The sequence below is a fragment of the Pituophis catenifer genome, unplaced genomic scaffold (assembly GCF_029215685.1).
Source record: "Pituophis catenifer annectens isolate HBS135680 unplaced genomic scaffold, rPitCat1.0.hap2 SCAF_3, whole genome shotgun sequence".
Taxonomy (NCBI): domain Eukaryota; kingdom Metazoa; phylum Chordata; class Lepidosauria; order Squamata; family Colubridae; genus Pituophis; species Pituophis catenifer.
In genome coordinates this window covers 27,191,238-27,217,526 of record NW_027256883.1, presented here as the reverse complement: position 1 = coordinate 27,217,526, position 26,289 = coordinate 27,191,238, and the positions used below count along the sequence as shown (strand labels likewise).

The 26,289-nt window shown below is 36.4% G+C and overlaps 1 protein-coding gene across 3 annotated transcripts; it reads left to right on the top strand.

Moving 5' to 3' along the window:
- The first annotated feature begins 227 nt into the window (after window positions 1–227).
- Window positions 228–17,987, top strand: MTDH (metadherin). 3 transcript variants are annotated; one of them, XM_070940437.1, is made up of 13 exons: window positions 228–928; window positions 5,797–5,898; window positions 6,914–6,998; window positions 7,795–7,971; window positions 9,513–9,581; window positions 10,685–10,921; window positions 11,322–11,408; window positions 12,684–12,782; window positions 13,528–13,655; window positions 13,998–14,117; window positions 14,822–14,938; window positions 15,650–15,803; window positions 16,201–17,987. In XM_070940437.1, the coding sequence occupies exons 1-13, from the start codon at window positions 446–448 to the stop codon at window positions 16,269–16,271; spliced, it is 1,929 nt and encodes a 642-aa protein (XP_070796538.1). In that variant the 5' UTR covers window positions 228–445; the 3' UTR covers window positions 16,272–17,987. The 3 variants fall into 3 exon arrangements, with proteins under 3 accessions (XP_070796538.1, XP_070796540.1, XP_070796541.1); XM_070940439.1 differs by lacking the exon at window positions 12,684–12,782; XM_070940440.1 differs by lacking the exon at window positions 16,201–17,987 and having other exon boundaries at window positions 15,605–15,692.
- The last annotated feature ends 8,302 nt before the right edge of the window (window positions 17,988–26,289 follow it).

Genomic DNA, 26,289 nt, shown 5'->3' with positions numbered 1-26,289 from the left:
TCAGGCTCGCTAAGGGGCATCTCTTCGGCTCCGACCATAAAAGAAAGGCGGGGGGGAGGGGGGAAGCGCCCACCAATGAGGACGGAGGAGACAGCCGACGCGTTCGCGCGCTCTCCGCGCTCCCCAACCGACGGCTCCCTAAGCCCCACGTGACCGTCCTCGTCGCCCCCCCCCCCGTGCGGGGCATTTCCAGGCGCGCGTGCGCGCTAGGACGCTGCGGCCGCCGACATTCGGCGGCGGAGGGTGACGTTGCTCTCTTAGGTCGCGGGAGGCCGAGGCGGCGCTTCTCCCCGCCGAAGCGAGGCGCCAATCGCCGGTCCTTTTTTTTCTTTCCTGCCTGTCGACGGAGCGGAAGGGCGGCGGAACCGCCGAGGGCCTCCGAACTCGGTACCGAGGCGATGCGTTGGCAGTGACGTGAGCGCCTTGCTCGGTGTCCGCTGGAGCCATGGCTGCACCGAACTGGTTGGAGGCCGTGGCCCAGCAGGCCGAGGAGGTGTCGGCCCGGCTCCGGGACGTGTTGTCGTCCGGGGTGGGTTTGCTGCGTTCCGAGCTGGGCCTGCCGTTGCCTGCCGGTCTGGAGCCGCAGCATCTGCCCACCTGGCTCGTCCTGCTCTCCACGTCACTTCTGGCGCTGCTGCTGCTGCTGGGACTCCTGTGGGCCGCGGCCTGCGCCCGTGGAGGGGATGCGCGCAGGAAGCCTTCCAGGAGGGCGGCCGAAGTGGGGGAAGACGACGACGACGACGACGACGACGAGGAAGAGGAGGAAGAAGATGAGGAGGAGACGGCGGCGACCCCGGGCTTGACGGGAGGCGGCGGCGGCGGCGGCGTCTCGAACAAGGGGGCTCCTGGGACTGCCACGATGCTGCTGCTGAAGGGGGAAGAGCAGAAGAAGCGCAATAAAAAGAAGGCAGCGGAGAAAACCGGTCGGGTGGGTGCCAGGGCGACGGGTATCAAAAGTGGCTGTGAAGGAAATGTGGGTGTTAACAAGGGCCTGGGTTCAATGCACTTTATTCTGGCTGAGATTTGGGGCTTTTCTACATGCCTCTTGGCTTTGAAAAGTTCTTGGTTACAGGCCTTCACCTCTACCCTGTCATGCCTCCCCACCCCGATATTCTGAAATTAATGTCAGAAAATGGGTTCCCCAGAACAATGTAATGCGTAGTTAGATTTTTTTTTTTTTTTCTCATATCACTGCGATAATCTGCAATCTTCTAAGAGCCTTTTGACGTTGCGGTGCTCATGTGATTGTTCTGGTGAGGGGTCGCTTACTACAACATTACTGGTTTTCTATAGTTTGGTTTTTCTTTAGAAGTAATGTCAGAGTAATCGTTAACTATTTGGTTAGGTTTTTAAGGAAGAGGCAGTAAATAAATCAATACTTATGCATGTGTCACAAAATTTGAGAATCCATATCTGAGTTTCGTAACTTTGCTGCACAGAAAATCTGTGAAGCAATAACCCTTGGCTGGACTACAAGGTCAGACTTTTTAACGTTTGCTCACGTGGTGTCGATAAATGTTTCTTAATCGACTAATACTAATTTTAGATATAGAATTCAGTGGGGTTGATTCAGTTAAACTTTTTCCAGCATAAATATTAATTGCTTGATCATTCTGAATCAGAAATATTTAAATGTTTAATGAATAAATATTCGTAATAGCTATAATAGAAATATGCTGGTCACACATTTTTTGTCCTGTTTGCTATAAAATAATGCTTAAGACTTTTAAATTTTGTTCAGAATTATGCGCAAAAGCAAATTATACATGACCACATTATTGGGTGCACTGGGATATTTGAAAGGTTATTTATAGACTTAAAATTATATGTAAAGCACAGTAAATTTAAATCTCCAAAGTTAGTGTCAAAAGTTTATAAAACTACAGATTCTGGTACATGTCTTGCTTGTTTATTAGTTTCAGTGTATTAAAGCAGTGCAGTATGGATTTGAAATTATTTTGTGGGCATGATATTGGAAGCATTAATATGGAATTGGAAAATCCATTAAGAGACATTGTGATCAGAATTGTATGCTCTTGGTTATATTTGGATAAGCTCAACTATTTTAATAGTCAAATATAGTAAAGTAATTTCTGAATCAGTGCTTGGCAATTTTAGTGTCTTCAGATATTTTAGACAATGACTTTCATAATTATTTGAGATTGATAATATAGGTAGTAATTGTTCATTGAAATCCAAACTTATCTGAGGAGCATCAGCTTGTTTACACTTGGTTTAAGCCAATGAATGGAATTATTCTTAAAAATAATTAGATTGCTTGTTCTGGAGTTCATCATGCTCTGAAAGAAATCCCAGTTAGTGTGTCTCTGAATCCACCTTTGCATTTTAATATTCCAGGGGAATCTGCCAACCTTTTACAATTGCTTTTTCTTCTGGAAACCTACTTTTTGGTAGGGCTTTGCAAAGCATTTGAAAGAGGTGTTTACAATATCCATTTGTGCAAATGAAGCATTTCCCTTGCTAAAGCAGATACGTCTTTTGGAAAAAAAAATATTTAAAAATACTGTAGTTTGTTCACATTAATTGTGTAGCAAATCACTTCTTTCAAAAACCTTGCCAGTTAGCAGTTTCATATACTTCGATATACTCTTTTTATGCCCTTCAGAAACTGGGCACAATTCAAGTTGCTATTGTTGATTTTATAGCCCCAAATTGCTAGGATAAAAGGAGCAGTGTCATTTAATTAGCAGTTCTTCTGGGTCTTAGTCACTGATTCAGTAGATGCCAGCATGCATTGCTCCAGTTGTGCAAACTGTATTCCTTCTCTATGACAAATCGGTACAGAGGCGGAAGAAGTGGATCCTTTAGGCCAAGTAGATAACCATCTCCATGAAGTAACTGCATCCTGATGCAGGCTAGTAATCATGGGAATAGGCTTTCCTTGTGACACACACAGAAAGAAGAAATGGGTGCAGAATGAGTCCCAAAAATGTGAGAGACTGTCATAGAAAATTGAATATAAAAGATATGAGGGAATGACAGAAGAGTGAAAACTGCTGAGTGCTTTTCCCAGTCCCATTGAATGGCATAGGAAACTGCAGTGATTATACTATATATTCTTTCTCCCTTTATGTTTACAGTGGAATTTTTTGTATGCAATTACTATTCTGCTCTGTTCATTCAAGTCATAACTCTGCAAGACAAACTGATCATATTTAATTAGCAGTGATATTAGCACAATGCAATGCTCTGAATTTGAAGAAAGAAGATGCTTTAGAGTACTTATGGCGCCTACTGGCAACTCCTTAAACATATCTTGTTCTGGGCTTATATAACAGCTACAGAGGACTTTATTCCAGGAAAGAACATGGCTGCTTTAAAGGAGTTGCTTAGAGGTCTAATGTGAGTACCTAAATGTATCTTTACCGGATCAAATCCAGAGCGCTGCACAGACTTAGTGTTAATAGTGAAGCGGAGTGCCTGGTCTTCACCAGCAGAGAGCTTGCCTGCATGTGGAGATGTTCCTCCTTGGGGTATGTGAAGCAATATTCTTTCTGAGTGTATTGAGCAATAGAGTCAGAGAAGAAGGAAGGAGAGAGATTTGTGATAGAAATGATTCTGTCAAAAGTATTATTATTTTTATCTATGAGTTTTCTGCCCCATAACATTAAGTTATAGTGTTTGGATCTGGATCTGGACCTCTGCTCCAGATTTGATCACATCAGTATACATTTTGAAAACCATAGTTTTATGGTATAATTGCATTTAATCTGGTATCCAAAATATCAACAAACAAAAATTGTTACTGAAAATTTGGCTTTAAAGCGATGTATTTTAATATTTTTTCCAGTGGTGATAGTTGCATAATATAAGGAATTTGTTGGATCCTGTATTAGGTTTTATACTGTTCTATGGCACAAGTAACATCTGGTTAAAATAAATCATATCTGATTTGAGAAGACATGGTCTGTAGCATAACTGAAAGAGGTAGTGTACTACTCTTGATAAGTTTTTCTTAGATCCGGGTGAGCTTTCAATTTACCTGTCATGTCATACTTTCTGTTCTCGATAAAATTTCCAACGTATGATATATCTCCAGCAAAACTGAATTGCTACGTTTAGATTACTTGCATACATTTCTGGCTCTCTTCAAAACTCGCATTGAACTAAAAACTATCTTGCCACTGCACTTGCACTGCAATCTTTTTCAGTTGCATGTATCAGCAGCATAGCTAGCTAATAGTCATGCCAATTATTTTCTAAGCCAAGAGAAAAAAATGTTTTCTTCTTACTTATCCTTCTCAATCTATTAGAATCCTATGCCTTGATTGCCTTTTTGGGCATGAAATTGGAAGATTCCAGATTATGCTGAATATTTTAAGGACTGCCCGCTTAATCCGTATAAAATAGAAAATCATGCATAGTGTTTCTTACTTTTCTACCAAATAACATTGAAGTGGAAGATATAATATATATAATACAAATCAACCTTGATAAATGTATATATTTTTAGGAATGTCATTTAAACACTGCTTATAAGTGTGTCCAAAAAGCTTAAAATAGAGAAATTGAACATGATTATTCAATTTTTTTAAAAGATCAGTTTAAGCTACAATAGCCCAACAATTTGAATCAAAGACTGGTGGGATTATATCAAAACACATTATGTTTTACAGCCCTGAAAGGATATGTAAGTGGGCAAGCAAATAATGTAAATGTAATAATGTGAAACTTCTTTAGGGCTGTAATTTTCTGTCAGGAAAATTTTGAATAAAACAATGAAAGTTCCATGTATTCCTGAATAGGAGACCTTTAAACTGCAACGCTTTGTTACAGGGTTTTGCTTCTATTGTAGTATCATTCTTGTGAAACCAAATGCAATCCCAAATGGTACTTTTGTGGCCTTGGTATATTTAACTGAAAGCAGGCTTTAAATTAACTGTTTTAACTTCAATTGACTCATAATGAAGTGGTACTGTTTGCATCTATTTTAGTTTTCTCTGACGAGATTAAGTTACTTCATTGTTAGATGTTAAGAGTATAAGGGAGTGGAGAAAGGAGTGTCAGTTAGATCGTAGACCTTTCCCATGGTTGCCCTGACATTGTAAAACTTGCTTCTCCCAAAGATAAGGCTATTTCTAATGACTGGCATTCTGGAAAGTCTTTTTAAACAGACATTAGATTGAATTGATGGTGACTGGATAACCATTTTTAATTAGATTGTGCTAGTTTAAAGAGGATGAATTTTTATTTATGGATTATTTCATGATTTTATTGTCAATTTTGCATGGAATCAAAGGAGGCAGTATGAAAAATGTGTGAATAGCATAATAATATATTAGTTAAAATCTTATTGTCCAGCATCTAAGTCAGGAGTGTCAAACTGGATTTCTTCGAGGGCCGGATCAGCATTGTAGTTCTCCTCTGTGGGCCGGCCAGGACAGACGCCTCCTGTAGCACCCTGCCGGCCAAAATGGAGCGTGGGAGGTCCCCATGTTCCATTTTGGCCGGCAGTGTTGCAGGAGACTGTCCAGGCCAAAAATGGGGCGTGGGGGGGGTTGTGTGTGCCTCCTGCGCCCTTTTTTGGCTGCCAGAGGCACCGTGGGCAGTCCTTTGCTATTTCCTGGATGACTCCATGGGCCAGATGCAGCCCGCGGGCCTTGAGTTTGACACCCCTGATCTAAGCAATTAAAGTCACTATATCCTTGGTACATTTCATTTAAATTGATAAAATACTGATATTTATGTTGTACAGTAATTAAGTATTTAATATAGACAGGTTTATTTCCGTTGCATAATATTTATCATTTATCATATATATATATATATACTCAGCTTAATGGTCAACCAGTTCATGATGTATCTGAAGAAATAATACAGACAACACGAAAAGAGAATCTGAAGCAGACATTGGATATGGAAAAGAAAACTGAAAAGGTTGGTTATTAGTTAGTGACTGATTTTTAAAAATATTATTTTTAATCTTTCAATTCAAGATCAGTATTAAACTGGCCCTCGCTTTATTTTGCTGGAGTTGGATCAGCCACAGTTTACTTTAACTACAAATAATAAGTTCCCTCCAAGAATGGATTTTGTATCTTGTGTCAGAGTGGGTCAACTCTTAAGACTAGAGAAACAGTCTTTTCTGTCTTCAAAAGTCCATACAGAGTCCTCAACGTATGACAATTCGTTCAGCAAACAAAATTATGACAGCACTGAACTGCAACCAGTGCCTTGAGTTATGGTTGTTGAAACACCCTGCATTCTTATGTTAAAAATTTGGACACTTAGCAGCCCACCTGCACTTTGATTGACCACAGGGGCATTGCAACTCCCTCCACCTGCCCATCTCCCCCTGCCGTCTATGCCTTTAAACACTTGGGAAACTCAAAGGATGCAGTGTAAAGTAGCCTCCCCCATAAAGGGCGAAATCCCAAAGGCTCCCTTCCTCCAAAGAGAAAGAGTGCCCACCCATTGACCATGGATGCCTCCCAGGTCCTTGGGATCACACCAGGATAGGGAACAGGGGTGCAGTTTTCCTTGTGGTTCATAGCTCCTTTTATTCATCCTCCCCTCAGTAAAGTTGAAAATAGGAAGAGTTATTTCTGAGCTCCTGCCAGCTTCCCACAAGCAATGTCTTGATTTTCTTGATGCAAATTTGTGCCATATTACAAGCCTTTTCAGAAGTAAGACCCAATGAGATGAAAGAGACTTTAAAATTTTCTATCTAAAATTGTGTCTTTAAGATACTTTGTTATATAAGTGTGCATCTTCTGTAAGTAATATGAATCAAGATACTGTTGGTTTTGTGTTCATAAGTTTTTGAAAAATTTAAAAACTTTGAAAGCTTATATAACTTCATCATATTTCTGGGGTCATTCCTGTTGCTGAACTTTAGACGTTTTGATAGCATTAATTTATTCTGAGAGAAAATATTTTCCTTCTACTTTAGTCAAAGAAAAATAGGAAAAAAACAAAAGGAGACGCTAAAACAGCTCAGGATCAGTCACGTGGTGATGGAAAGGAAGCCGATGAAGGTACCGAAAAACAAGTTCTTTACATTTCGCTATGACTACAAGATGTCTTCCAGCATCCAATGCAGATTTTGGGAGGAAATTGCAGTGGGAGGAAGTGGGTTACAAACATTACTTCCATTTTTCCAAAAGGATTCCTTTAGACTCTGAGCTTTTTGTCTTATATGTCCACAGAAAGCAAATTCTAAATGCAAGCCATAATTAATTAAAGAATTCATAGTTCATATTCAAATCTTAAAAAGGTGCAATGTTACTAACCTTTTAATAGGCTGATATTCTTCATACAGCTCAATCTCTACATTGAATTTTGGAAGTTTGCCTATTTTATTTAAGAATCATTTTTGAATATTAAAATTTGTCCAATACATAGAAAGCAAAATTAAACTTGCATTATTGCACACTACATCTTAAGAAGAAAGCAGTGGCCAGACATTTTGGAATGTTTTAGAAGGACATCAATTTAATTGTCTGCATAAGCAGTCTTCTTTAATCATTATAAAAACTTCCATCTACAGAGTTCAGGGCAGCCAGAGCTACATTTGCAATACAGATATTCAAAAGTGAGAAGTGGAAGCTATATCTATATTTTAGTATGTTATTTTTAAGCCATGTGAGCCTGCAAAGATTTGTTAGCATCCAGATTTAATATAATAATATAAAGACAGTTGCTGGAGATGTTGGATCATAATCTCATTTAATAATTCCTGGTAAGTTCCTGAGTAATACCTTAAGCTCCCTGATGCACATTTTGAAAAGTATGTTATTGACTGTAAGTAATGCTTTTTTATGACTGTTTCAGGCGCATGGGAAACAAAAATCAGCAACAGAGAAAAACGGCAACAACGTAAACGTGACAAGGTACTGACTGATACTGGGTCAGAATCAAATTTACCATCCTTGGAAATCCCAGTAACAGTATCTTCTGAACAAATAGCATCTGCAATACCATTTTCAGTTGGTCCTAGAAAAAATAAAGGTAAATCATGATTTTTCTTGTACTTTCTAATTTCTCATCTTTAAGGATAGGGCAGTAAGAAAAAGAAAGTACTATAGTATAAAGAATGCTTCATAAAGAAAGCTCTTCTTTGCATATAATTAAATATGTTCTAAAACCCTATTATTGATTAAAACATTAAGTATAAATATCTACAGTACAGATAATGTGTTTTTATTGTTTTGATGTGTAGTCTTCCCTTGTACCTTTCTCTCTTGTTAGTTTTGGAACTGTTGTTTAGTTGATGCAAGTAAATGAGTCCTTATACAACTCTAAATATCCCGTATTTTGTGTAATTTATTTCTGTCTAAAATATGTAGTTTAAAAATAATAAATTAAATCACACGTTCTGCAAATAAATTAAATCTTTATAACTGCTGCAATAGCTGTTAAACAAGACCATGAGCTTCTTATAAGACATACTCAGACCTTTTGGAGATTTACTTGAAGGACACATGAAGTTTACACACACACACACATACACACAATTATGGATAGTTGACACTTTTTGAAATACCCTGATTATCTCCTAAACATGGTGGAATATATTCAGTTTGTTGTTGTTGTTACTTGAATAGTTTTGGAGGATGATTGTTTCATTTATTTGCCTATTTATGTTCTTTATGCCTACTTCTTTCCTTATATATTACCTTGGTTTATATATTAATCCATTCTGGATTGTGACCTATGGTTTATGGTCCAACGTTATAGGCATATCAACCTAGCCATTATGTAGTAAATATACATGTTAGCAAGCAGATCATTTGTATTGTTTATGTCAAATAAATCAATTTAGGCAAGAATAGTAAATAAGAGAAAAGAATTATATTTTCATAGTAGTATTGTTTATTACATTTGAAAAGGAAATATAAATAAGCTCAGCTCATTAAAAATACAGTATTTTGAATTATATATTAACCTTTAAGTTTTTAGAATACGGAATAAATCTCTAGCTGTGATATTTATGGCACAACAACACAATCCCTGTACAAATAAAATTTATCTTCTCTATAACTGAGGTTTGTTCCATAAGAAAAAAATACTAATACTATATTATCAGGAAAATATTAATTCATATTTTGACTGATTTATAGATTTAATTTCTATGGCCACCATCTCAAACAAGTGGAAAGTGTCAGTTGTTGACTGTTGGTCAAAAGACTAATACTGTTTGTAACTTAAATAACAGAATAAAATCATTAGTTCTGGACAAATCATATATATATATATATATATATATATAGATAGATATAGATATATATCAATGAAGGAAATCATATCTGCAGTATTTTGCAGCATATTGCAGTTCTTATAAATATGATTTCTGATTTACTCTTAAGCAACAAAATCTATTTTTAATAAAATAAAATTGTGTTCCAAAAATTGATGGATAGATTTTTTTTGTAATAAAATATAAAAGCTTTGATTTTTTGGGTTTAGGCTTTGTGCTGCCTATTCATCTGCAGTAAACAACAGACTGAAGACATTTGATAATTAAATTATCTCCTTTGTTTTTAAATAAGGTGATCCAGTTTTGAATATTCAAATTAGCAATTCTAAATCTGGAAAAGGTGATGCTGCACTTCAGCAAGGTATGTAATTTTTTATTATTATCATTATTTATTTCACAATGTGGTTCTTTTAAGTTCTAAGATCATTTGAATTTTGTGCATTGGTTTATATAAGTCAGTAATATATATTACTTATATAAGTAAAAAGTCAGATATATTGTGATAGTGCAAGATAATTCTTGCTGTATATTAATAAAGAATCTCTAATCTCTATCCTGATGATGGTGAGGTATACCATCGGTTGTAGTAGCAGGATGGGTACAACATACAGTGAGAGTGCCAGAGCTTCCCAGCTTTTACCTAATTATTCAGATGATTAATGTTTAATTTTGATATCTAACATCAGGGCTATACAGTTCTTACTTAACTTACACTGCATATTTTTACTTTCTGTATATTGTAGCTTAGTTATCTCCTGATAATTATGAATATGAATGAAATATGAATGTGGATATAATTCAAACAACAGAGATTTACAGGAGCTTCAAGTTTAAATGAATATGAAGTTTACAGATTGATCTTTTATATCTTTATTCAGAAATAAATCTGACATAAGTAATTCTGTAATAATTGTTTTGAAATGTGCATAATAAAAAACAGTACAAACCTAAGGGTGGTCAAATTTAATTGTTCTCTGGATACTATTTGATAACTCCTCCATACATTCTCTCCAACATAGTAACTATAGCTATAAGGAAATCAAAGGCTGCTCTGCAGTGATGGCTTTGGATAACAATATGCCAAAAAACTGAAAAATTCTAAATGGAAATCAGCAACAATTTTTCCTTCTTTATAGAAACCCCAAAATCACATTAGCTATACTTTTCTATTTGTCTGAACTACAAAAGTATTTAAATTGACATTTGATAATTCAAATGCAACAATTGTGTTCTCAACTTTTATCATCATGAGATAGTGAGCAGCTGTTATTAGAAGAAAATTGTGGATCAAAAGGAATATTGAAATATGAAGCCAGAAACGAGCTGGTTCTTAAAAACATAGTAGCAATGATATAATACTGGAAAATGTTCAGATTATAATTGCAGTAACGTATGTTTGTTTTACTACCATGTTTACCAGCAAACAAAGTTAACTCTCTGTTTCCTGTTTAAAATTTCTTTCAGGAATGAGTGAAGGCCCCACAGTAAACGGAGGCAACTGGAATGAAAAACCTGCTAAGATTTCTCCTCAGATTGGTGCAAGTGAGGAGAAATGGACTGCAGGGTCTTCTGCAGGTAGCAAGAGGAAAACTGAGACATCAGCCTGGGGAAAAGATGCTGGAGATAATGGAAATGGGAAGGATTGGGGAGTATCCCTGGTTGGCAGAACCTGGGGTGAACGTACTTTATTCCCTGGTATAGGTAAGATTAAATGCTTGTTTCTCCTGGCTGGTTTGGTTTTGGTTCTGTGAAAGGACTAAAATTAAAACAGAAAAACATGGGAATGTTTCCTTAATTTCCTGATCCTGGATTTTTTTTTATCCCTTACTTTTCAAAGCACAATAACCTCAGTCTAAAAGGAGGGCAGATTGTCAGTTAAAGCAGAATATCTACTAAATTATAGTGGGATTTTACACATGCATAATATATGACTATTATATTTCTTTAAAATAGGAATGAGATTTTATGCAGGTGCAGAAGTATGCCGATTTACTTTGATTTGTGAGAATCTCCCTTAGAAATGTATTCCTAATTGTCAGTGTGGGCAAATATATGATATGAGCACACACACATACTATTTTTCTGTTGTTGTTGTTAACAGCTTGGTCTGGAGTCGATGGAAGAATTAATACTCCTGAACAAAGTTCTGCTTCATTTACTCCCTTGGGACTAAATCCTACAGTCTCTGGTATGATATGCTTTTAACAGGCATCTTATAAATGAACTACATGTGTGTCCTATTTATGGCATAGCATCTTCTATTCGGGTAAAATCCTAAATTTCAAGTATTCAAGTTCAACTCAATACATTTTCAACATTTGGAAAAGGGAAGGACTGTGCTTGTTCTTTTTATGAAAATAAAATGTTGCCTAGGTCAGTGAAGCTGAATCATTAGTGTCAGTGACAACAAAGAAGTAAGTCTGATGCATATATCCCATATAAAGGTAGTCCTTAGGTTATTATGGTAATCGGGACTGGAATTTTTGTTGATAAGCAATGCAGTTGTAAAGCATGATGTCACATGACCCATCACTTAGCGACAACAGTCCCAATATCCCTGTTGCCACTGTCAGTCGAATCTCACTGTTTCTCAGTATGATCCATTCCAGCCCCAAGTCTCAGTACAATTAGAGACTGTCTCCTCTTCAGGCCCACCTCACTTATCTTCCCCCCTATCTCTGTCCTTTTGGCCACCTTACATTCTGCAGTTCTTTTGGCCACCTTGTCGTCCTCCACTTCACTGACTGTGCTAGGCCTCACCACCCTGCACTCTGTTCGCCCTTGCTGCCCTTTGCCACAGTTTGGAGAATGGCAAGTGCAGCCTTTTTGCGAAGTTTCAGAAAACCTCCGAAATCTTCCAAAGCAGCACAAGAACAGCTGCTTCACATAAGGCTAGGCTGAGCAAAACTCATTAACAGTGGGAGAAAGATAGAGATCATCTGGGAGTGGCCGAGCCAATAAGTGCAGGATGCAAGGGTAGCAAGGTGGCAGAAAAAAGATTATTTAGGGCAGTTTGGGTTTTCTTCTGTAGGTCTGCAGTGGGATGGCTGTGGCATGGGGCTTGAGATGATACTCTGTGGGGCTGACGTAGAAGCATAGTGGTGACCGGCTAGATTGCTGAAGGCCCCAAGCCTCTACCCCAGCCCAAGCGCCACTGCTGAGGAGTGCCACTATGCAAGGCAGCCAAAGAGAGAGGCATGGGAGAAAAGTTGAAGTTCTGATTTTAAATCCAGATGGACTGCCAAGTACCCAAACTCTGATCACATCCTTATGGGGTGTTGCAGTGGCTAATTTCAAGGACTAGATGTAGTTCATTCAGTGTTCTGTAACTTTGAATGGGGAAGGAAGGATGGATGGATGGATGGATTTGAGGACTACCTCTATCTGATAAAAGTTAATGTGGAATAATGAGCCTACATATCATTCTCGTGGAGTGACTGGGTATGTATTCTGCCCTTTTTAGGATCCAATAGCGAATCTGTTTCTCAACCTAGTACTACAGATTTTCAGTGGGATTTAAATCGTAACCAGGCACCTGTTGATGACGAGTGGTCTGGATTAAGTATGTTCCTTTTAGAATCTTCCCTGATTTTGCTTAATTTGCATTTACTTTTTTGCATTCATATTCCTATTTACAACTGCTCTCGTAAACAACACCAAATATTTATCCATTTGCTTTCAAAATAGTTTTGCAAAAAAAAAGGATAGATTCCTTGATCAATAATTAATGCTTGAAATGTTCATACAAGCAAATTTAAGAAATAAACCAATTTTTTTAATGTAATTTTTTTTCTTTATCAATGCAACATCTACATGACTTTTTCTAAATTGTTTATTCAGCCATATTCTACTTTGAAAAATTTATTTCAATATTATATTAATAAGAAAACATTTGAAAGGCAAAATTCAAGAATAACTTGATCAGTATTAGACTGCGATGTTGCTTCTAAATTTATACTTTTTCTTCTATAGAGGACCATAATTGATTTCTCTGAAGTACTGATCCACTATCCTTTATTTTTGTCATTCTATTTTGAATGTAAGGATTTTCTATGTGTATCTGTGTAGAAGGTTGCCATTAGTATCAGGGCAAGATCAGAGAATTGAGTTGTTTTATCATTGTACTTAATACTTACCTTTAATGATCAGGTCGAACTTTTTAAATTTATTTTGAGAAGGAATATTTCAAATTCCTACTCCCAGACTTTTGTTATTAAAATATGTGGTATGAAATTAGACATGTATTGCAAAATAGGTATTCTTACCTTACTGTCTTGTTCATCCACTTGAAACTTTATTTCTCACAGATGGGCTTTCTTCTGCTGATCCAACTTCTGACTGGAATGCCCCAGCAGAGGAATGGGGGAACTGGGTTGAAGAAGAAAACCCTCCTTCCATTCCACAACTTGAAGAAGCATTATCTGAAACTCAAAAGGTATCAAATTGACAGCTGCTGCAGTAATTGTTAGTAAGACATGTACTGTTTGAATTTGATAGTTCTCACTTTGTAGAAAGAACTAGAACACCCAAAGATATTCATAGGATTAGCTGGAGGGACAATTGGCCCTATAAGGCATGTCACCAAACAACATGACATGTATGTAAGTGTGTAAGAGTAGGATTTGCATCATGACACTATCACATGCATGTTGTAATTTATTGTTAAATTATAATTGGAGAAAGGTTGAAACGAAAACTTACATTAATGATACATTGGGTTAGGGTTAGGATTGGGGTACAAATGTGATATTGATGGATCTCTCTGGTTTTGTATTAGGCATCAGATGAAGAGAAAGAAAAGCCTGAAGCAGCTCAACAAAGTACTGCAAGTGGCAAATCAAAAAAGAAAAAGAAGAAAAAGAAAAAGCAGGGAGAAGAGGCTAACTCTCCTGTACAGGCAAGAAACAAATATTAGCCTTTTGAAGGAAATTTAAGATGAGCCATGGGTGGATTAAAATTTAATTGGTTTGCTTCTGTGTTTCTTATGGTTCACATTAAGCCACAATATGCTTGATATCTATGCAAAGGTTTTTTTTCCTTTAAATGGATTTACTACAAACTGAGTTTGCACAGTCATGCTTTGAATAATTGGGATGGGCAACTGGCACCTCTCAAAACTTGTTCTTAAAATTAATCTAGCATTGTTTAACTTCGATTTCTTTCTGTTCTGAGACAGGAAATATGTGAAAATTATACTGGCAGCTTAAGTCAAGCCTAAATTATGAAAGAGCCTTTTGACAAAATAGCAAAAACTGATTCTGTCCACTCATTGTCATGCCCTCTGAAGCGCTTTCCCCTCCTTAAAAAGAAAAGCATGTTGCCTGCTTATGGAGTATATCCCATTAGGTCTATTCTGGACAAAAATAGAGCTTTTCTCCTTTGCTTCATATTTACGTGGTTTATCTTTGGAGCTAATTGGAGTGAAAATATATGAATGTGACTATATCATTTGAAAAAGGTTTCTGTTTTAACATTGCATGGAAATGTTGTATCATTTATAGCTTCTTACTAGGTTCCACATTCATTCATTCATTCAGATTATTTTAGTAATGCGTCCAAACCTCATTCTTTTTAATTAGGTCATCTTTCTCCCACATCTAGGATTCTGATGATCTGGAGAGACATGCTGGAGAAGAATTTCCAGAAGATACCTCAAAAGTTCAACAAGTGGAGATAACTTTCTCTTTAAAGACCGTCAGCACTAGTGAACAAGCTGAGGTATAAATTAAAAGGGCATGCTAATGTCTGTTTATTTGTAAACCCTTCCTTCTTTAAGATAAGTTGCAAACTTAGTGTAAACCTGCTGCACTAATAGCTTGAAATAGGCACAGTGTTAGATATGCTAAAATTGATGTTTTCAGCATTTGGATAGGCATAATAGATTTTAGTTAGATTCACAGAAACAGTTGTGATATTTTGCTGACTAAAGACCATGTTACTAAAATGAACCAGTGAGAAGAAAGTATTCTCTCCCAGCTTTCACCCAGCAATAGCATTGTTGTACCATGACAGTTCACAGGTGAAAGTGGAGGTACTACAGTCACCATAATGCCTGGTTTCAGTCTAAAACAGTTTAAACAATCCTTGATTCTATGTTCTTCAGTGGGAATTTCCATCTAATAACACCTAGAAATGGCTCCAATCACAACAGCATCTGAAAAGCAGATTAGTTCTATAAATATTTCTAGTGAAAATCTTACAAAGTGTTACTTATAAAAGAGAGTTATAACTTGGTGCATAGAGCTGTTCTGTTTCATAAAATTCTAGTTTGATGCATTTGGGGCTTTTACTTGTTGACAGTGTTAAGAATGGGTCTTGGTGTTCTGTATGTAATCAAACATTTCAAAAGATATTCTATCCACATATTTTTGGATTGGATATTAGATGATGTCAAAAACTCAGTATTCTGAACTACAATGTCTATTGTAGCCGAAGGAGATGCCCTCATTTGCTGTTTCTACTGAACTGTCTGTACCTGTCTCAGAGAGTGACTCTGAAAAGATAATTTCCCAAGTGCCACAGATGCTGCAGGAGGCAGAAGTTATTTCTAATGTTAAGCAAAACAGTGTGCCTCCACCTCAAAGTAAGTGATTGTTTATATCAAATGCATATAAGGCTTATAAAAAGATATTTACATACAGTAGCTATTAAAATTGTATTTTGAAATCAAATAGATCTTACTTCAGGTGCAAAGTTAGTGCTTTGCTTACAGATGTCCAGTATTTCCTCTTCTAGCATTTTATAGTGTGTTGCCAACCTATGATGAATAACTTCTAAATGGAAATTGTATCCATGTTGTAAAAGTATATTATTAAGTAATACAATATAGAAAAACTCAAGGAAGTTTTATAGCCATAAAGATAAAATAATGCTGACTTCTGATAATATGCTTTACTATCTTAAATCGGTAGAATGCAATGTATGAATGAGTGTAATGAAATACAATATAAAACACTTCTTGATTTCTCTTACACTTTTAGCCAAGTCTGAAGAGAGCTGGGAATCCCCCAAGCAAATCAAAAAGAAGAAAAAAGCCAGAAGGGAAACGTGAATTTTCTGAAATGGACGTGTGTTGCAGAAACACTTGTCGTGGAGATTATGCTGTTTATGCAATAATTTGTGAACCTGTACAGAATTTTATATAACTTTCAACAGATTTTTTTTAAAAAAACTGCTTTGAACACAACCATCTTTAAGAATAGGAACTGAATGAAAAAGTTGGTGACCTAATTTCACAGGAAATAATGGCATTACTGGAAGACTCATTGAAGAATGTATTTTCAAGTTATGGAAAAAGTAATTTTTAAAACCTTGGCTTTAAAACAGTGCCCTGTTTACAACATATTTCTATTTCCTGTCCACTGGAGAAAGAGGATTTGTCTTAAATATCTCTAATCATCTTTAAAACTGATACATGTCACTGAATGGTGGTGTCTATCTTGAATCTGTTTAATGCCTAAATCAAAGAACTCTATTCAAATTTGCCATATATTTCTAATATTTAATAGAATCTGCTAACCATGAAATTAATTATAATTACAGAGAAGCTGGTATCACTGAAGACCTTATTCTTGAGTAACCCTTCAGCCTGAGTAATAGTTGACTTCAGAGTAAGTGTGCACTCAAATTGTGTTAGAATTAATCAATAAAAACATTTTTCAGCAAAAAAAAAAAGTGGATTAAATTAAACTTCAAAAACTTCTGTATCAAGAAACTAAAATACTTTATCAGAACTACAACATGGTTCCTAAAGTTGCTTCTAATAGTTTCTTATGTAAATCCTCAGATAATTTTAAGTTGTTGAGGCAGTATGTCCAAGTGAGCCTCATTTTTTTCCTTATCTAAAGTAGGAAATTAGTTGATGCCCTATAATCTTCGTACCCAGTCATTTTGAAAGCCATGATTCATTTCTCTGCCACTATTGCTTTTCTTTTGTTTCTTTTTTTTTAATTCTATTTTTTTTAATTCTTCAGAGATGTGGTAGAGAATGAAAAGAGTAATGTTGGCTTCAAAACAGATTTAATTGATATTGAGACCACCTGTATCAGGAAGTGCTTTTTTACTGCCTTAACCTATGTAGAATCTGTATCTAGAGTTCTTAAATGGGGTTAGCATTTTGTTTTTTGTTTTGTATTTTTTTAAAAAAAATCATGCAACAACAGCAATTGTAAAACAAACCATCTTTCCACTTGTAATTATTGATTAAAATGGGAGACGAACCATCTTTCCACTTGTAATTATTGATTAAAATGGGAGTTGAATTGCATCATTTTCAAGCACTATAATGACATCACGTTAAACAGGCAGGTATCTATGAATAGTGCATGCTCAGCCATGTACAACTGTATATAGCCTTTATGAAATGTTTGTGTGTGTTTAAAGGACCATAATTAACATAACTTGGTGAACAACTATTAAAGAAAAGCCATGATTATTTGATGTGATTGGCTTAGTTTTTTTTTCATGTGGCAGAAAACTTGTAACAGCTGTAACCAATGGTACTATTAACTCTCCCATAATGTCTAATTGTGTACATTTGAAAATTTTCGTAAAATTAACTTGCAATGCAAGAACAATTAAAGCAACAAACTGGATTTAGTTGTTTTGAAGACAAGCCTTATTAATTGATAGTGTTCCTAATGAATTCTTATGTGCACAGGTATTAACACCTGTTTCAGGAACATGGCAGATGTTTACATGTTCAGATGTTTGTTTAATTCAGTGACATTTCTACATCAATTTTGTTAAAATAAATTGAGCAAATTGATAGCATTGTGTTATTTATGGGAAGGGAGATTGTGGATAATATTTTATCACAATAAAATGGTATCCCTGAAAATTCTTGGTAGCCAAGTGGACTGTACAACGACTACAGTAATTTTAAAAGGGTATTGAATATGCTAGTTGTGTCTGCTCTTTATTGTGATTTTTAAAATTCTTCTGTGTATCTTAAGTATATTACATAATTTCCCAGTTACGACACTCTTCACTTGACCAGATATCCTTTTGTTATGGCTGCATGTTATCCCATTTTAAGAACAGCTTTTGACGCTGAAAAGAAATGTTCAAGCTTTCCATAAATCATGCTATGATTCTTTCAAAATGATATTCATAATAATAGCAAAATTAGCCATTTGGCTAAGGCCAGTTCTGTTTTGGGACAGTTCGCTGATACTTTTACAAATATGTGTCTCTTACGAGTTCATATTCAACCAATTTTGAATAGTTTATATTGTTTTAGAAGTGGTTTGAAGAACTGGATAGTTGTTCATTAAAAAGTGGGAGTTTGCAAAATTCATTTGTTCTTAGTCATTGTGGAATCTTTTTTGCAAACAGAACTTTTCAATGCTTATAGCATTGCTTAGCTATGAATATTATTCCTGTGCAAAAGTCAGTACGCATGATACCTAATGAAACTAAAACTTATAAGTGATCTATCTCTGCAGTCCATTGGAACTGGAAAATGTCATTTTTCTGATTTATGTCCATCGATATTCTATAAATTGTCTGATCCAGCTTTTAATTTGAAATGTTCAATTATGTGGATGTTTTCATTTATTCTGATCCCATTAGGATTTAATATCTGTAGATGATAGATTTTTCTTTGAATTTTAGAATATGTAATCAATTAAGGTGAAAATGACACTTTTGTCATTGTGGAATATACACAAAATGTGAAGATTTTAAGTAGTGAAAATGGGCAATGCTATAAAACTATTTCATTCATGTACTTAAGCTGCCAAGTTACACAATGACAGCAGTTTCCCAGAATAGAGTTATAGAAGGCAAACAATAAAAATGTGCATCCACATTTCCATTGTTAACAATAGCCAAGTATACTTGATACCTTTTTATGACACAAACATACAACAAAGACAGCTAAACATAATAAAAGTCCATGAAATGTTTTCCAAGGAGTAATTTTAGTTAAATATACAACTTTACATGACAGAAGAATCAATGCATATTTAGTTTTCCTTTTAAGCTTTGCAGTACTGATCAGTATATTGGAGTGAAAAATGGGTGAAGTTGGATGAAAACATACTGATTTTTTTAATATTAAAAATTACAATATATATTTACTAAAGAATATGAAGATTTCACATCTATACAGAAAAGTCTTTTTAGTTTTGCTCTTAAATGTTTTTTAAAGTTGCATCCTTTTCAATTCCTTGCATGAGATCTAAGTTTCAGGTCAGTCTTCCAACTCTTCCAGATTTAAATCAGACCAAATCTCCTGACACAGGCTGCAGGTATGAATTTATACAGAAGATTATTTTTTCTTAGTGTCCCTGTACAGAATTGCTCTTAGAATGGAAAGTCAGAGCCAACATCATCTACAAACCTCCTGCCCCAACCCTGATGTTAACATGGCATTACAGGTTGGTTTGACATGTTCGTCTTCACTTTATGGCTAAGATTCTGATTTTTTTAAGACAAAATGGCAGCTGTCACTCTGAATTCAATCATCTTTGTTAGATTTGAGCCTAATTCTGTAATATACTTTGCTAAGCACTGTATTGTTTAAACACTTTGGAACTTGGCATAAGTAGCACATACAATTCCTTTTCCTAAGAAAGGTGTTTTAGTAGTGTAGATAATGTGATTTTTTTTAAAAAAAAATGTTAATCTAGATAGGGTTGTAAACGCAGACATCTTTTTCAGCACTGTCGTAATTTGCGTTCATTACCATTGAAAATGGATCGTAAGTACCTTCTGGGGGATGTCGTAATTTCCACTGGTCACTAAGTGACCGGTCATAAGTAAATGTTCTTACCTGTGATCAATCAACCACTTTTTGCCTTCCTCCAGCAATGCTCTAGACATCTCTTGTGCCATTTCTTCTCTGGTAGCTTGTCAGTAAACCATGGTGCTCTCTAAGATCTGCATGGATAGAGTCCACACAGGTGCAATTCAGTCCAAGCCCCCACCGCAGCAGAGACAAGGGCATCTTCTGGACTGTGTGCCAGAAATTCTCATATTTCCAAGAATATTCCAAAATTTCGACATCAATGCAATTGAAGACATTTCCATAATCCATGAAGCACATATTGAGTTTGTTTGCATATTCGGTTGATAAAATGAGGATCCAAATTGTTGGGGTCAATGTGCAGACCAGTGGTGGGTTGCTACCGGTTCATCCCGGATCAGGCGAAATCGGCAGCGGCAGGAGGCTCTGTGCTTGTGCGCACACTCACAAGCGAACCAGTATCAGGATTTGAAACCCGCCCCTGGTGCAGAGTGTAAACCGCTTATAGAGAGCTGTGAAGCGGTGTATAAGTCTAAGCACTATTTTATTTATTTTATTTATTTATTTATTAAATTTTTATACCGCCCCCTCTCCCGAAGGACTCGGGGCGGTGAACAGCCAAAATTAAAGAAGCGAAGGTTGGAAACTGGACGATAATTTGCTAAAACAGCTGGGTCCAGAGAGGGCTTCTTGAGGAGGGGCCTCACCACCGCCTCTGCCGGTGGGATGGAAGAAGTGTACCGGCTATTGCTATTCTTTGACTTTTTCAATTATCCAATGTGCATCAGCAATAATCGAAATATCCTTAGACAGCCCAAATCTGGCCTAGAGGTTATTACTCTCTGAAGCAACATGTATGAAGGGGAAAACTAGATTTGCCTTAGTGTGTATTATTCTGATATAAGAACACAATCCAACGTAAATATAGCATAGTGGTTTCACTCACTACCAGTTTAGATTGCACAGAACTAAATGTTCAACCACTGCAAAAAAAACAACCTCACAACCAGTTAGCAAATAGGCAATGCTTTTCTCTTGGCTTCAGTAAGCCATTTGCAATATCATTATAAATGGATTTATAGTTTAAAGAGCATTATACTAGTCCTTAATAATTTGAACTAAACTGTGTGGCCAGCACTTAGGATTTAAATTGTGTTCTTGCTGCATATGGACAAGATAATATTCTCACAGCAGAAACAGAACTGAAGTACCAGTAATTTCAAGATATATGATTATGCAAACTGCAGGGTTTGATATATATTAAACAAAATAGAGGAAATGCCAAAAACAAGTAAAATCATTTAGTTGTGCAGTATATGTATAAGGAATTATTTTCTTAATATTGGCACACACAAAAATAAATTGAATACTGTTCAATTTAATGATTCAAAAAAGTATCTCTTTTTTGCATCCACTTGAATCTGGCAGATAAAATGTCTGAATTCTGTTTCTGAAATGAGCAATGTAAACTAAGATCATATTTGACTAGGCTGATTAAGCAGTGTTTACATGTGCATGAATGAATGTAACCAAGCCCTTGTTCAGACTTAGACTGGCAATAAAAGCATGTGCATTTGCTCTTATTGCGTCTGTCAGTTTCCATCCAGGTACCCTGTTCAGAATTACTTGGATCCTGTTAGGGAAGGAAGGGTGGAATTATATATCTTCAGGCATTCAAATACATTTCAATATCTTCAGACAGATGGGACAAGTTCGTGTGAATATTTACAAATAATGGCATTCCCATTGGCTTAAGTTTCCATGCCAGTTGCACAGAGTCAAGATAGTAGAGGCTGTATCTTGCCATAAGAACAACTTTATTGTCACTTTGAATGTACACTAATCAGCATATATTAAAATGAAAGTTCATTGCATACAGTTCTCAAAGGGTCACCACCCTTTGGAGTTGGATTTTTGCAATCTTGTGAGGCCTGACGGAATGGATATGGTTTTCTAGGAATAAACCCCTGGCATCATAAGGTGGACCTATGCCCAACCCGGGCCCTCTGATTTTCTCAAGAGGGTGGGGGTGGGGATTATTCAGGTGGATTGGAGAGATGAAAAATTCCTCTGATGGAGGGTGAGATGCCATCAATTTAAAAGGCCATGATGCAGATAGTCCCCAACTAAAGATAACAATTTGGACTGAAACTTCAATTGGTAAGCAATGTGGTCTTAAAATGAGTCATGCCAGATTTTATGGCCTTTTTCAGTGTGATTATTAAACAAGTCACTATGGTTGTTAATTGAATCACATGGTCATTAAGCAACAGCTTTTCCATTGACTTTGCTTATCAAACCAGCTGGGAAGGTCACAAATGGTGATCGTGTGACTGATTCCAGGATGCTGCAACCATCATAAATACATGCTGATTGCTAGGTGCTCCCAATTTTGATCATATAACTGCAGGAACACTGCAATGGTTTAAGCATGACAACTGTGTAAATCACTTTTATTCAGCACAGTTGTAACTTCAAACAGTTGCAAAATGAACGGTCATAAGTCAAGGACTGCCTTGAGACTGTATTTCGTCTCTTAAAGAAACCATCTCTTGATCTACTTCCTTTTTGCAAAAAGATTCCGGAGAAGTTGACGGGATGTCAGCTAAAGAAAATTCCAGATAAAGTAGATTATCTAGATCCATTCCAGTCAGATTCAGACCTGAACATGGATTTGAGACCATATTAGTGACTCTTCTTGGCAGAATGGCAGCTATTTGGATTGCCCCCAAAAACCGGAAGCAGTCATTTTATGACTGGGCAGCTGTAACTGGTACCCACTGGGGTGGAGCAGTAAAGCTTTGGTTGCCCTAATGTAGAATACCACAAAGCTCATATGTCTCCCCATATTGTTTAATGTCTAAATAAAACTAGGAGATTTTATCTTTTGGTTTGTGTCCAGGTGTCATCAGAATGTCAATAATTCTTGATTTAACATTGCTACGTCAGACTAGGCCAAAAATGCTGTGGAAATTCCAGAATTTCCTAACCAGCTATGCTGGAATTGAAGGAGGGAAATCTGGAACATTTTCAAGCTGCCAAGGTCAAGAAACACTACTCTGGTCAATGGAACTTATGAGAGACTGAATGAGATAAAACAATCTAAAACTGAATTCTAGCAAGACAGATTGTTTTTCAGAAACTTATGTGCTCTAATTCAATTCCAGTGACATTTTTGGATGGGGCAATACTCCCCTGAAAGAACAGGATTTTGAGGTTCTACTGTACTCTGCTTCTGCTAGAGGAAGACGAGGAGATCATAGCGAAGAGAGCTTTTTCCCATCTTCAGCTTTAGATCAGTTATAAATCTTCCTGGACAGTTAAGTCCTGGGAACAGTGACTCATGCCTTCATTATTTTACAATTACAGTACTGCAACACACACACTACCTGGGGCTGTTTATGAAGATGACTCAGATGCCACAATTTATACAAACTGCAGAGATGAGACCTATTATTCTATTGCACAGTATAATTTATGCTTCAGTACTTGCACTAGTTATGTATACATTTCTGAGCCCAAACGCTGGTTATTACCTATAAATATGGCATAATATCAAGTTGTTTTAGGGTCTGTTACCTTCAAAATGATTCTTCCACTCCCACAGTCAGAATTCTCTCTCATAGCCCTGAAATTTAGGATTATTTTGTTCCCAAAAGTACTCCTGACCCCCACCCGCTTTTGTTGGTCTTCCACAAAGCTGTCAAAATTATTTCATGTAGTTTTTGCAGAATAGTAGTAATCTGAGCTGTTCTTAAAATTCACTGTTGGCAGTTTTATATTGTAAATTTATTTATGCCATAAACCATCCAGAGCCATGAGATACAAATAACTAATAAATAAATAATATACAAATAACTGCAATAAATAAATTTTGGGAGACATTATAGAAAAAAATGGCTCCAATATGGTTTTTGTTTTGATGCTATAAGCATAGTGACTTAAAGCCATGCTAAAATGAAGATCAAAGAAAGGATCTTTGATACACATAATCAATCTAATTAGAGCAGGATATAAGAAGGATTTGTTTAGGTGCAGAGATTTAGCAGAAAAGACCAGATATGTACTTAAATCAGTTCCCAGTGCTAATTATTATAGAATGTCATTAACACATTTTAATGCATTTCATTGATTGTCTCCAAGTAGACATATCCTGTGGGGCTCCATCACAACTGAAATAATAGCTTACTATGGTATTGTGAATATTATAAGGATATACTACTATGTCCTTTCTTTTTATCTGATTTATATTTTAGCTAACTAATTACCAATTAATTATCTTTGCATGAATGTATGAGATATTGCTCAGAAAGATCACTAAAATTATTTGATGTTTGCTACTCAAGGCTCTCAGTGAAGAGAGCTTGCTTCATATGGAAACAAAACCATGGATGGGAATAAAGCTAAATTATTTCATATCATAGACACCTGAAAGAAATAGTTACATTTGTGGAGTTGATTGTTTCACATGGAAAATACTACTTTTTTTTTCTAAATAAAGATGTGTTAATATGCATTTGGGTATTACATTCCAGATTAGAGCAGCTGATCTAATATGATCTAGTATGGGTTAGTGCAATTTCATTCCACAACTAGTTGGCTATCAGAGCATAGACTACAAATTTATGTAATCTCAAACTTATGACCACAATTGGGATCAAAATTTTGGCAAGGCAGTTGTTAAGGGAGTCATGCCTGATTTTATAACCTTTTTGCCACAGTGATTAGGCAAATCATTACAGTTGTTAACTGAATCGTATGACCATTAAATGAATCAGGCTCCCCCCATTGACTTTGCTTGTCGGAAGCCAGCTGGGAAAGTTCAAATGGTGATCACATGACCCTGGAAGACTGCAACCATCATAAATATGTCAGTTGCCAAGTGCCTGAATTTTGATCAGGTGACTAAGAGGGTGCTGCAACAGTTGTATGTGAGAGGACCAGTCATAAGTCACTTTTTTTCACAATGGCATTGCCATTGTAACTCTGAAAGAGTCTCAAAACAAATGATTGTAAATTGAGGATTATCTATACAGTTTTCCATAAAGGATGTAATATAAACACATCTGGACGAAAGTAGATTGGGAAAAGCTAAATATTCTGTTTGAACTTATATTGCCAGTGTTTTGATGTATCCTTGGGAACATCTTTGGGAACTTGGGAAGAAAAAGGGATGGGGGCAATTGCTCCAATGATAAACCGGATGCCACAAAAAACATGGTTTAGTACTTTAACTAAGCAAATTGATCATTTTCCTTCAAGACAATAAAATAAAGATTGAAATTTAAATACCCAGTTCTATAATGTGTCCAAAGACAGAATTTAGTGCAAGACAAGATAGCAAATAGAAATAAAAATCTCAGCACAAATTCATGTTTAGATAGTTTACCTGTTTTTACAGAAATGGCCACTTTCCTAAGGAAAGCCCCCTGTGTTCCACTCAACTGGACTTCCCCCAGGTTCCTGGAAATTCCAGACTTTAAGATTATGATACAATCAATACTTTTCCCAGCCTCTGTTCACAGCTTATAATGCTCAGAGGGTCCTTCCTCTCTTGTTGGGAAAGAGAGGGCCTCTTTGAAACTGAAGCAAGGGTTCAATCTTTTCTACATCCAGAACAGGCAGAGAAGGGGCTAATCTGGGCTCTATTCAAGAACAGCCATGACTCACTTATGTAATCGTGCACTGAATCTTTGAATCTTTTTTTTGGCAAGGAGGCTACATGTTCAACAAAAAGTAATAAATCTAGCACATTTCAGCAAGGGCAGACTTCTGTTTATAATAATGAATAATAGCCCAACTTTTAAGCGGAGAGATGGAAGAATTCACACAAAACAGTGGGTTAAAATGTGATCTGCTAATTTTTAGTTACTTTGTCTTCTGACAAGCCAACACCATGAAGTTGACTTCAAATGTAGGGTTGAAAAAAAAAGAGCTGAACCCTAGGAATAAGGGTGAAGTAAAGGTAGTCCTCAACTTATGACCACAACTGAGCCCAAAATTTCTGTTAAGTGAGACGCTCGTTACGTGAGATTTGCCCCCCTTTATGACTTTTCCTGCCACCGTTGTTAACTAAATCATGCAATTGTTAAGTTAGTAACAAGGTTGTTGCGTGAATCTGGCTTCTCCATACTTGTCGGAAGGTCGCAAAAAGTGATCACATGATCCTGGGACCCTGCAACCACTATGAATATGAACCAATTGTCAAGCATCTGAATTTTGATCATGTGACTATGTGGATGCTGCCATGGTCATGAGTGTGAAAAACGGCCGTAAGTCATTTTTTTCAGTGCCGCTGTAACTTCGAACAGTCACTAAA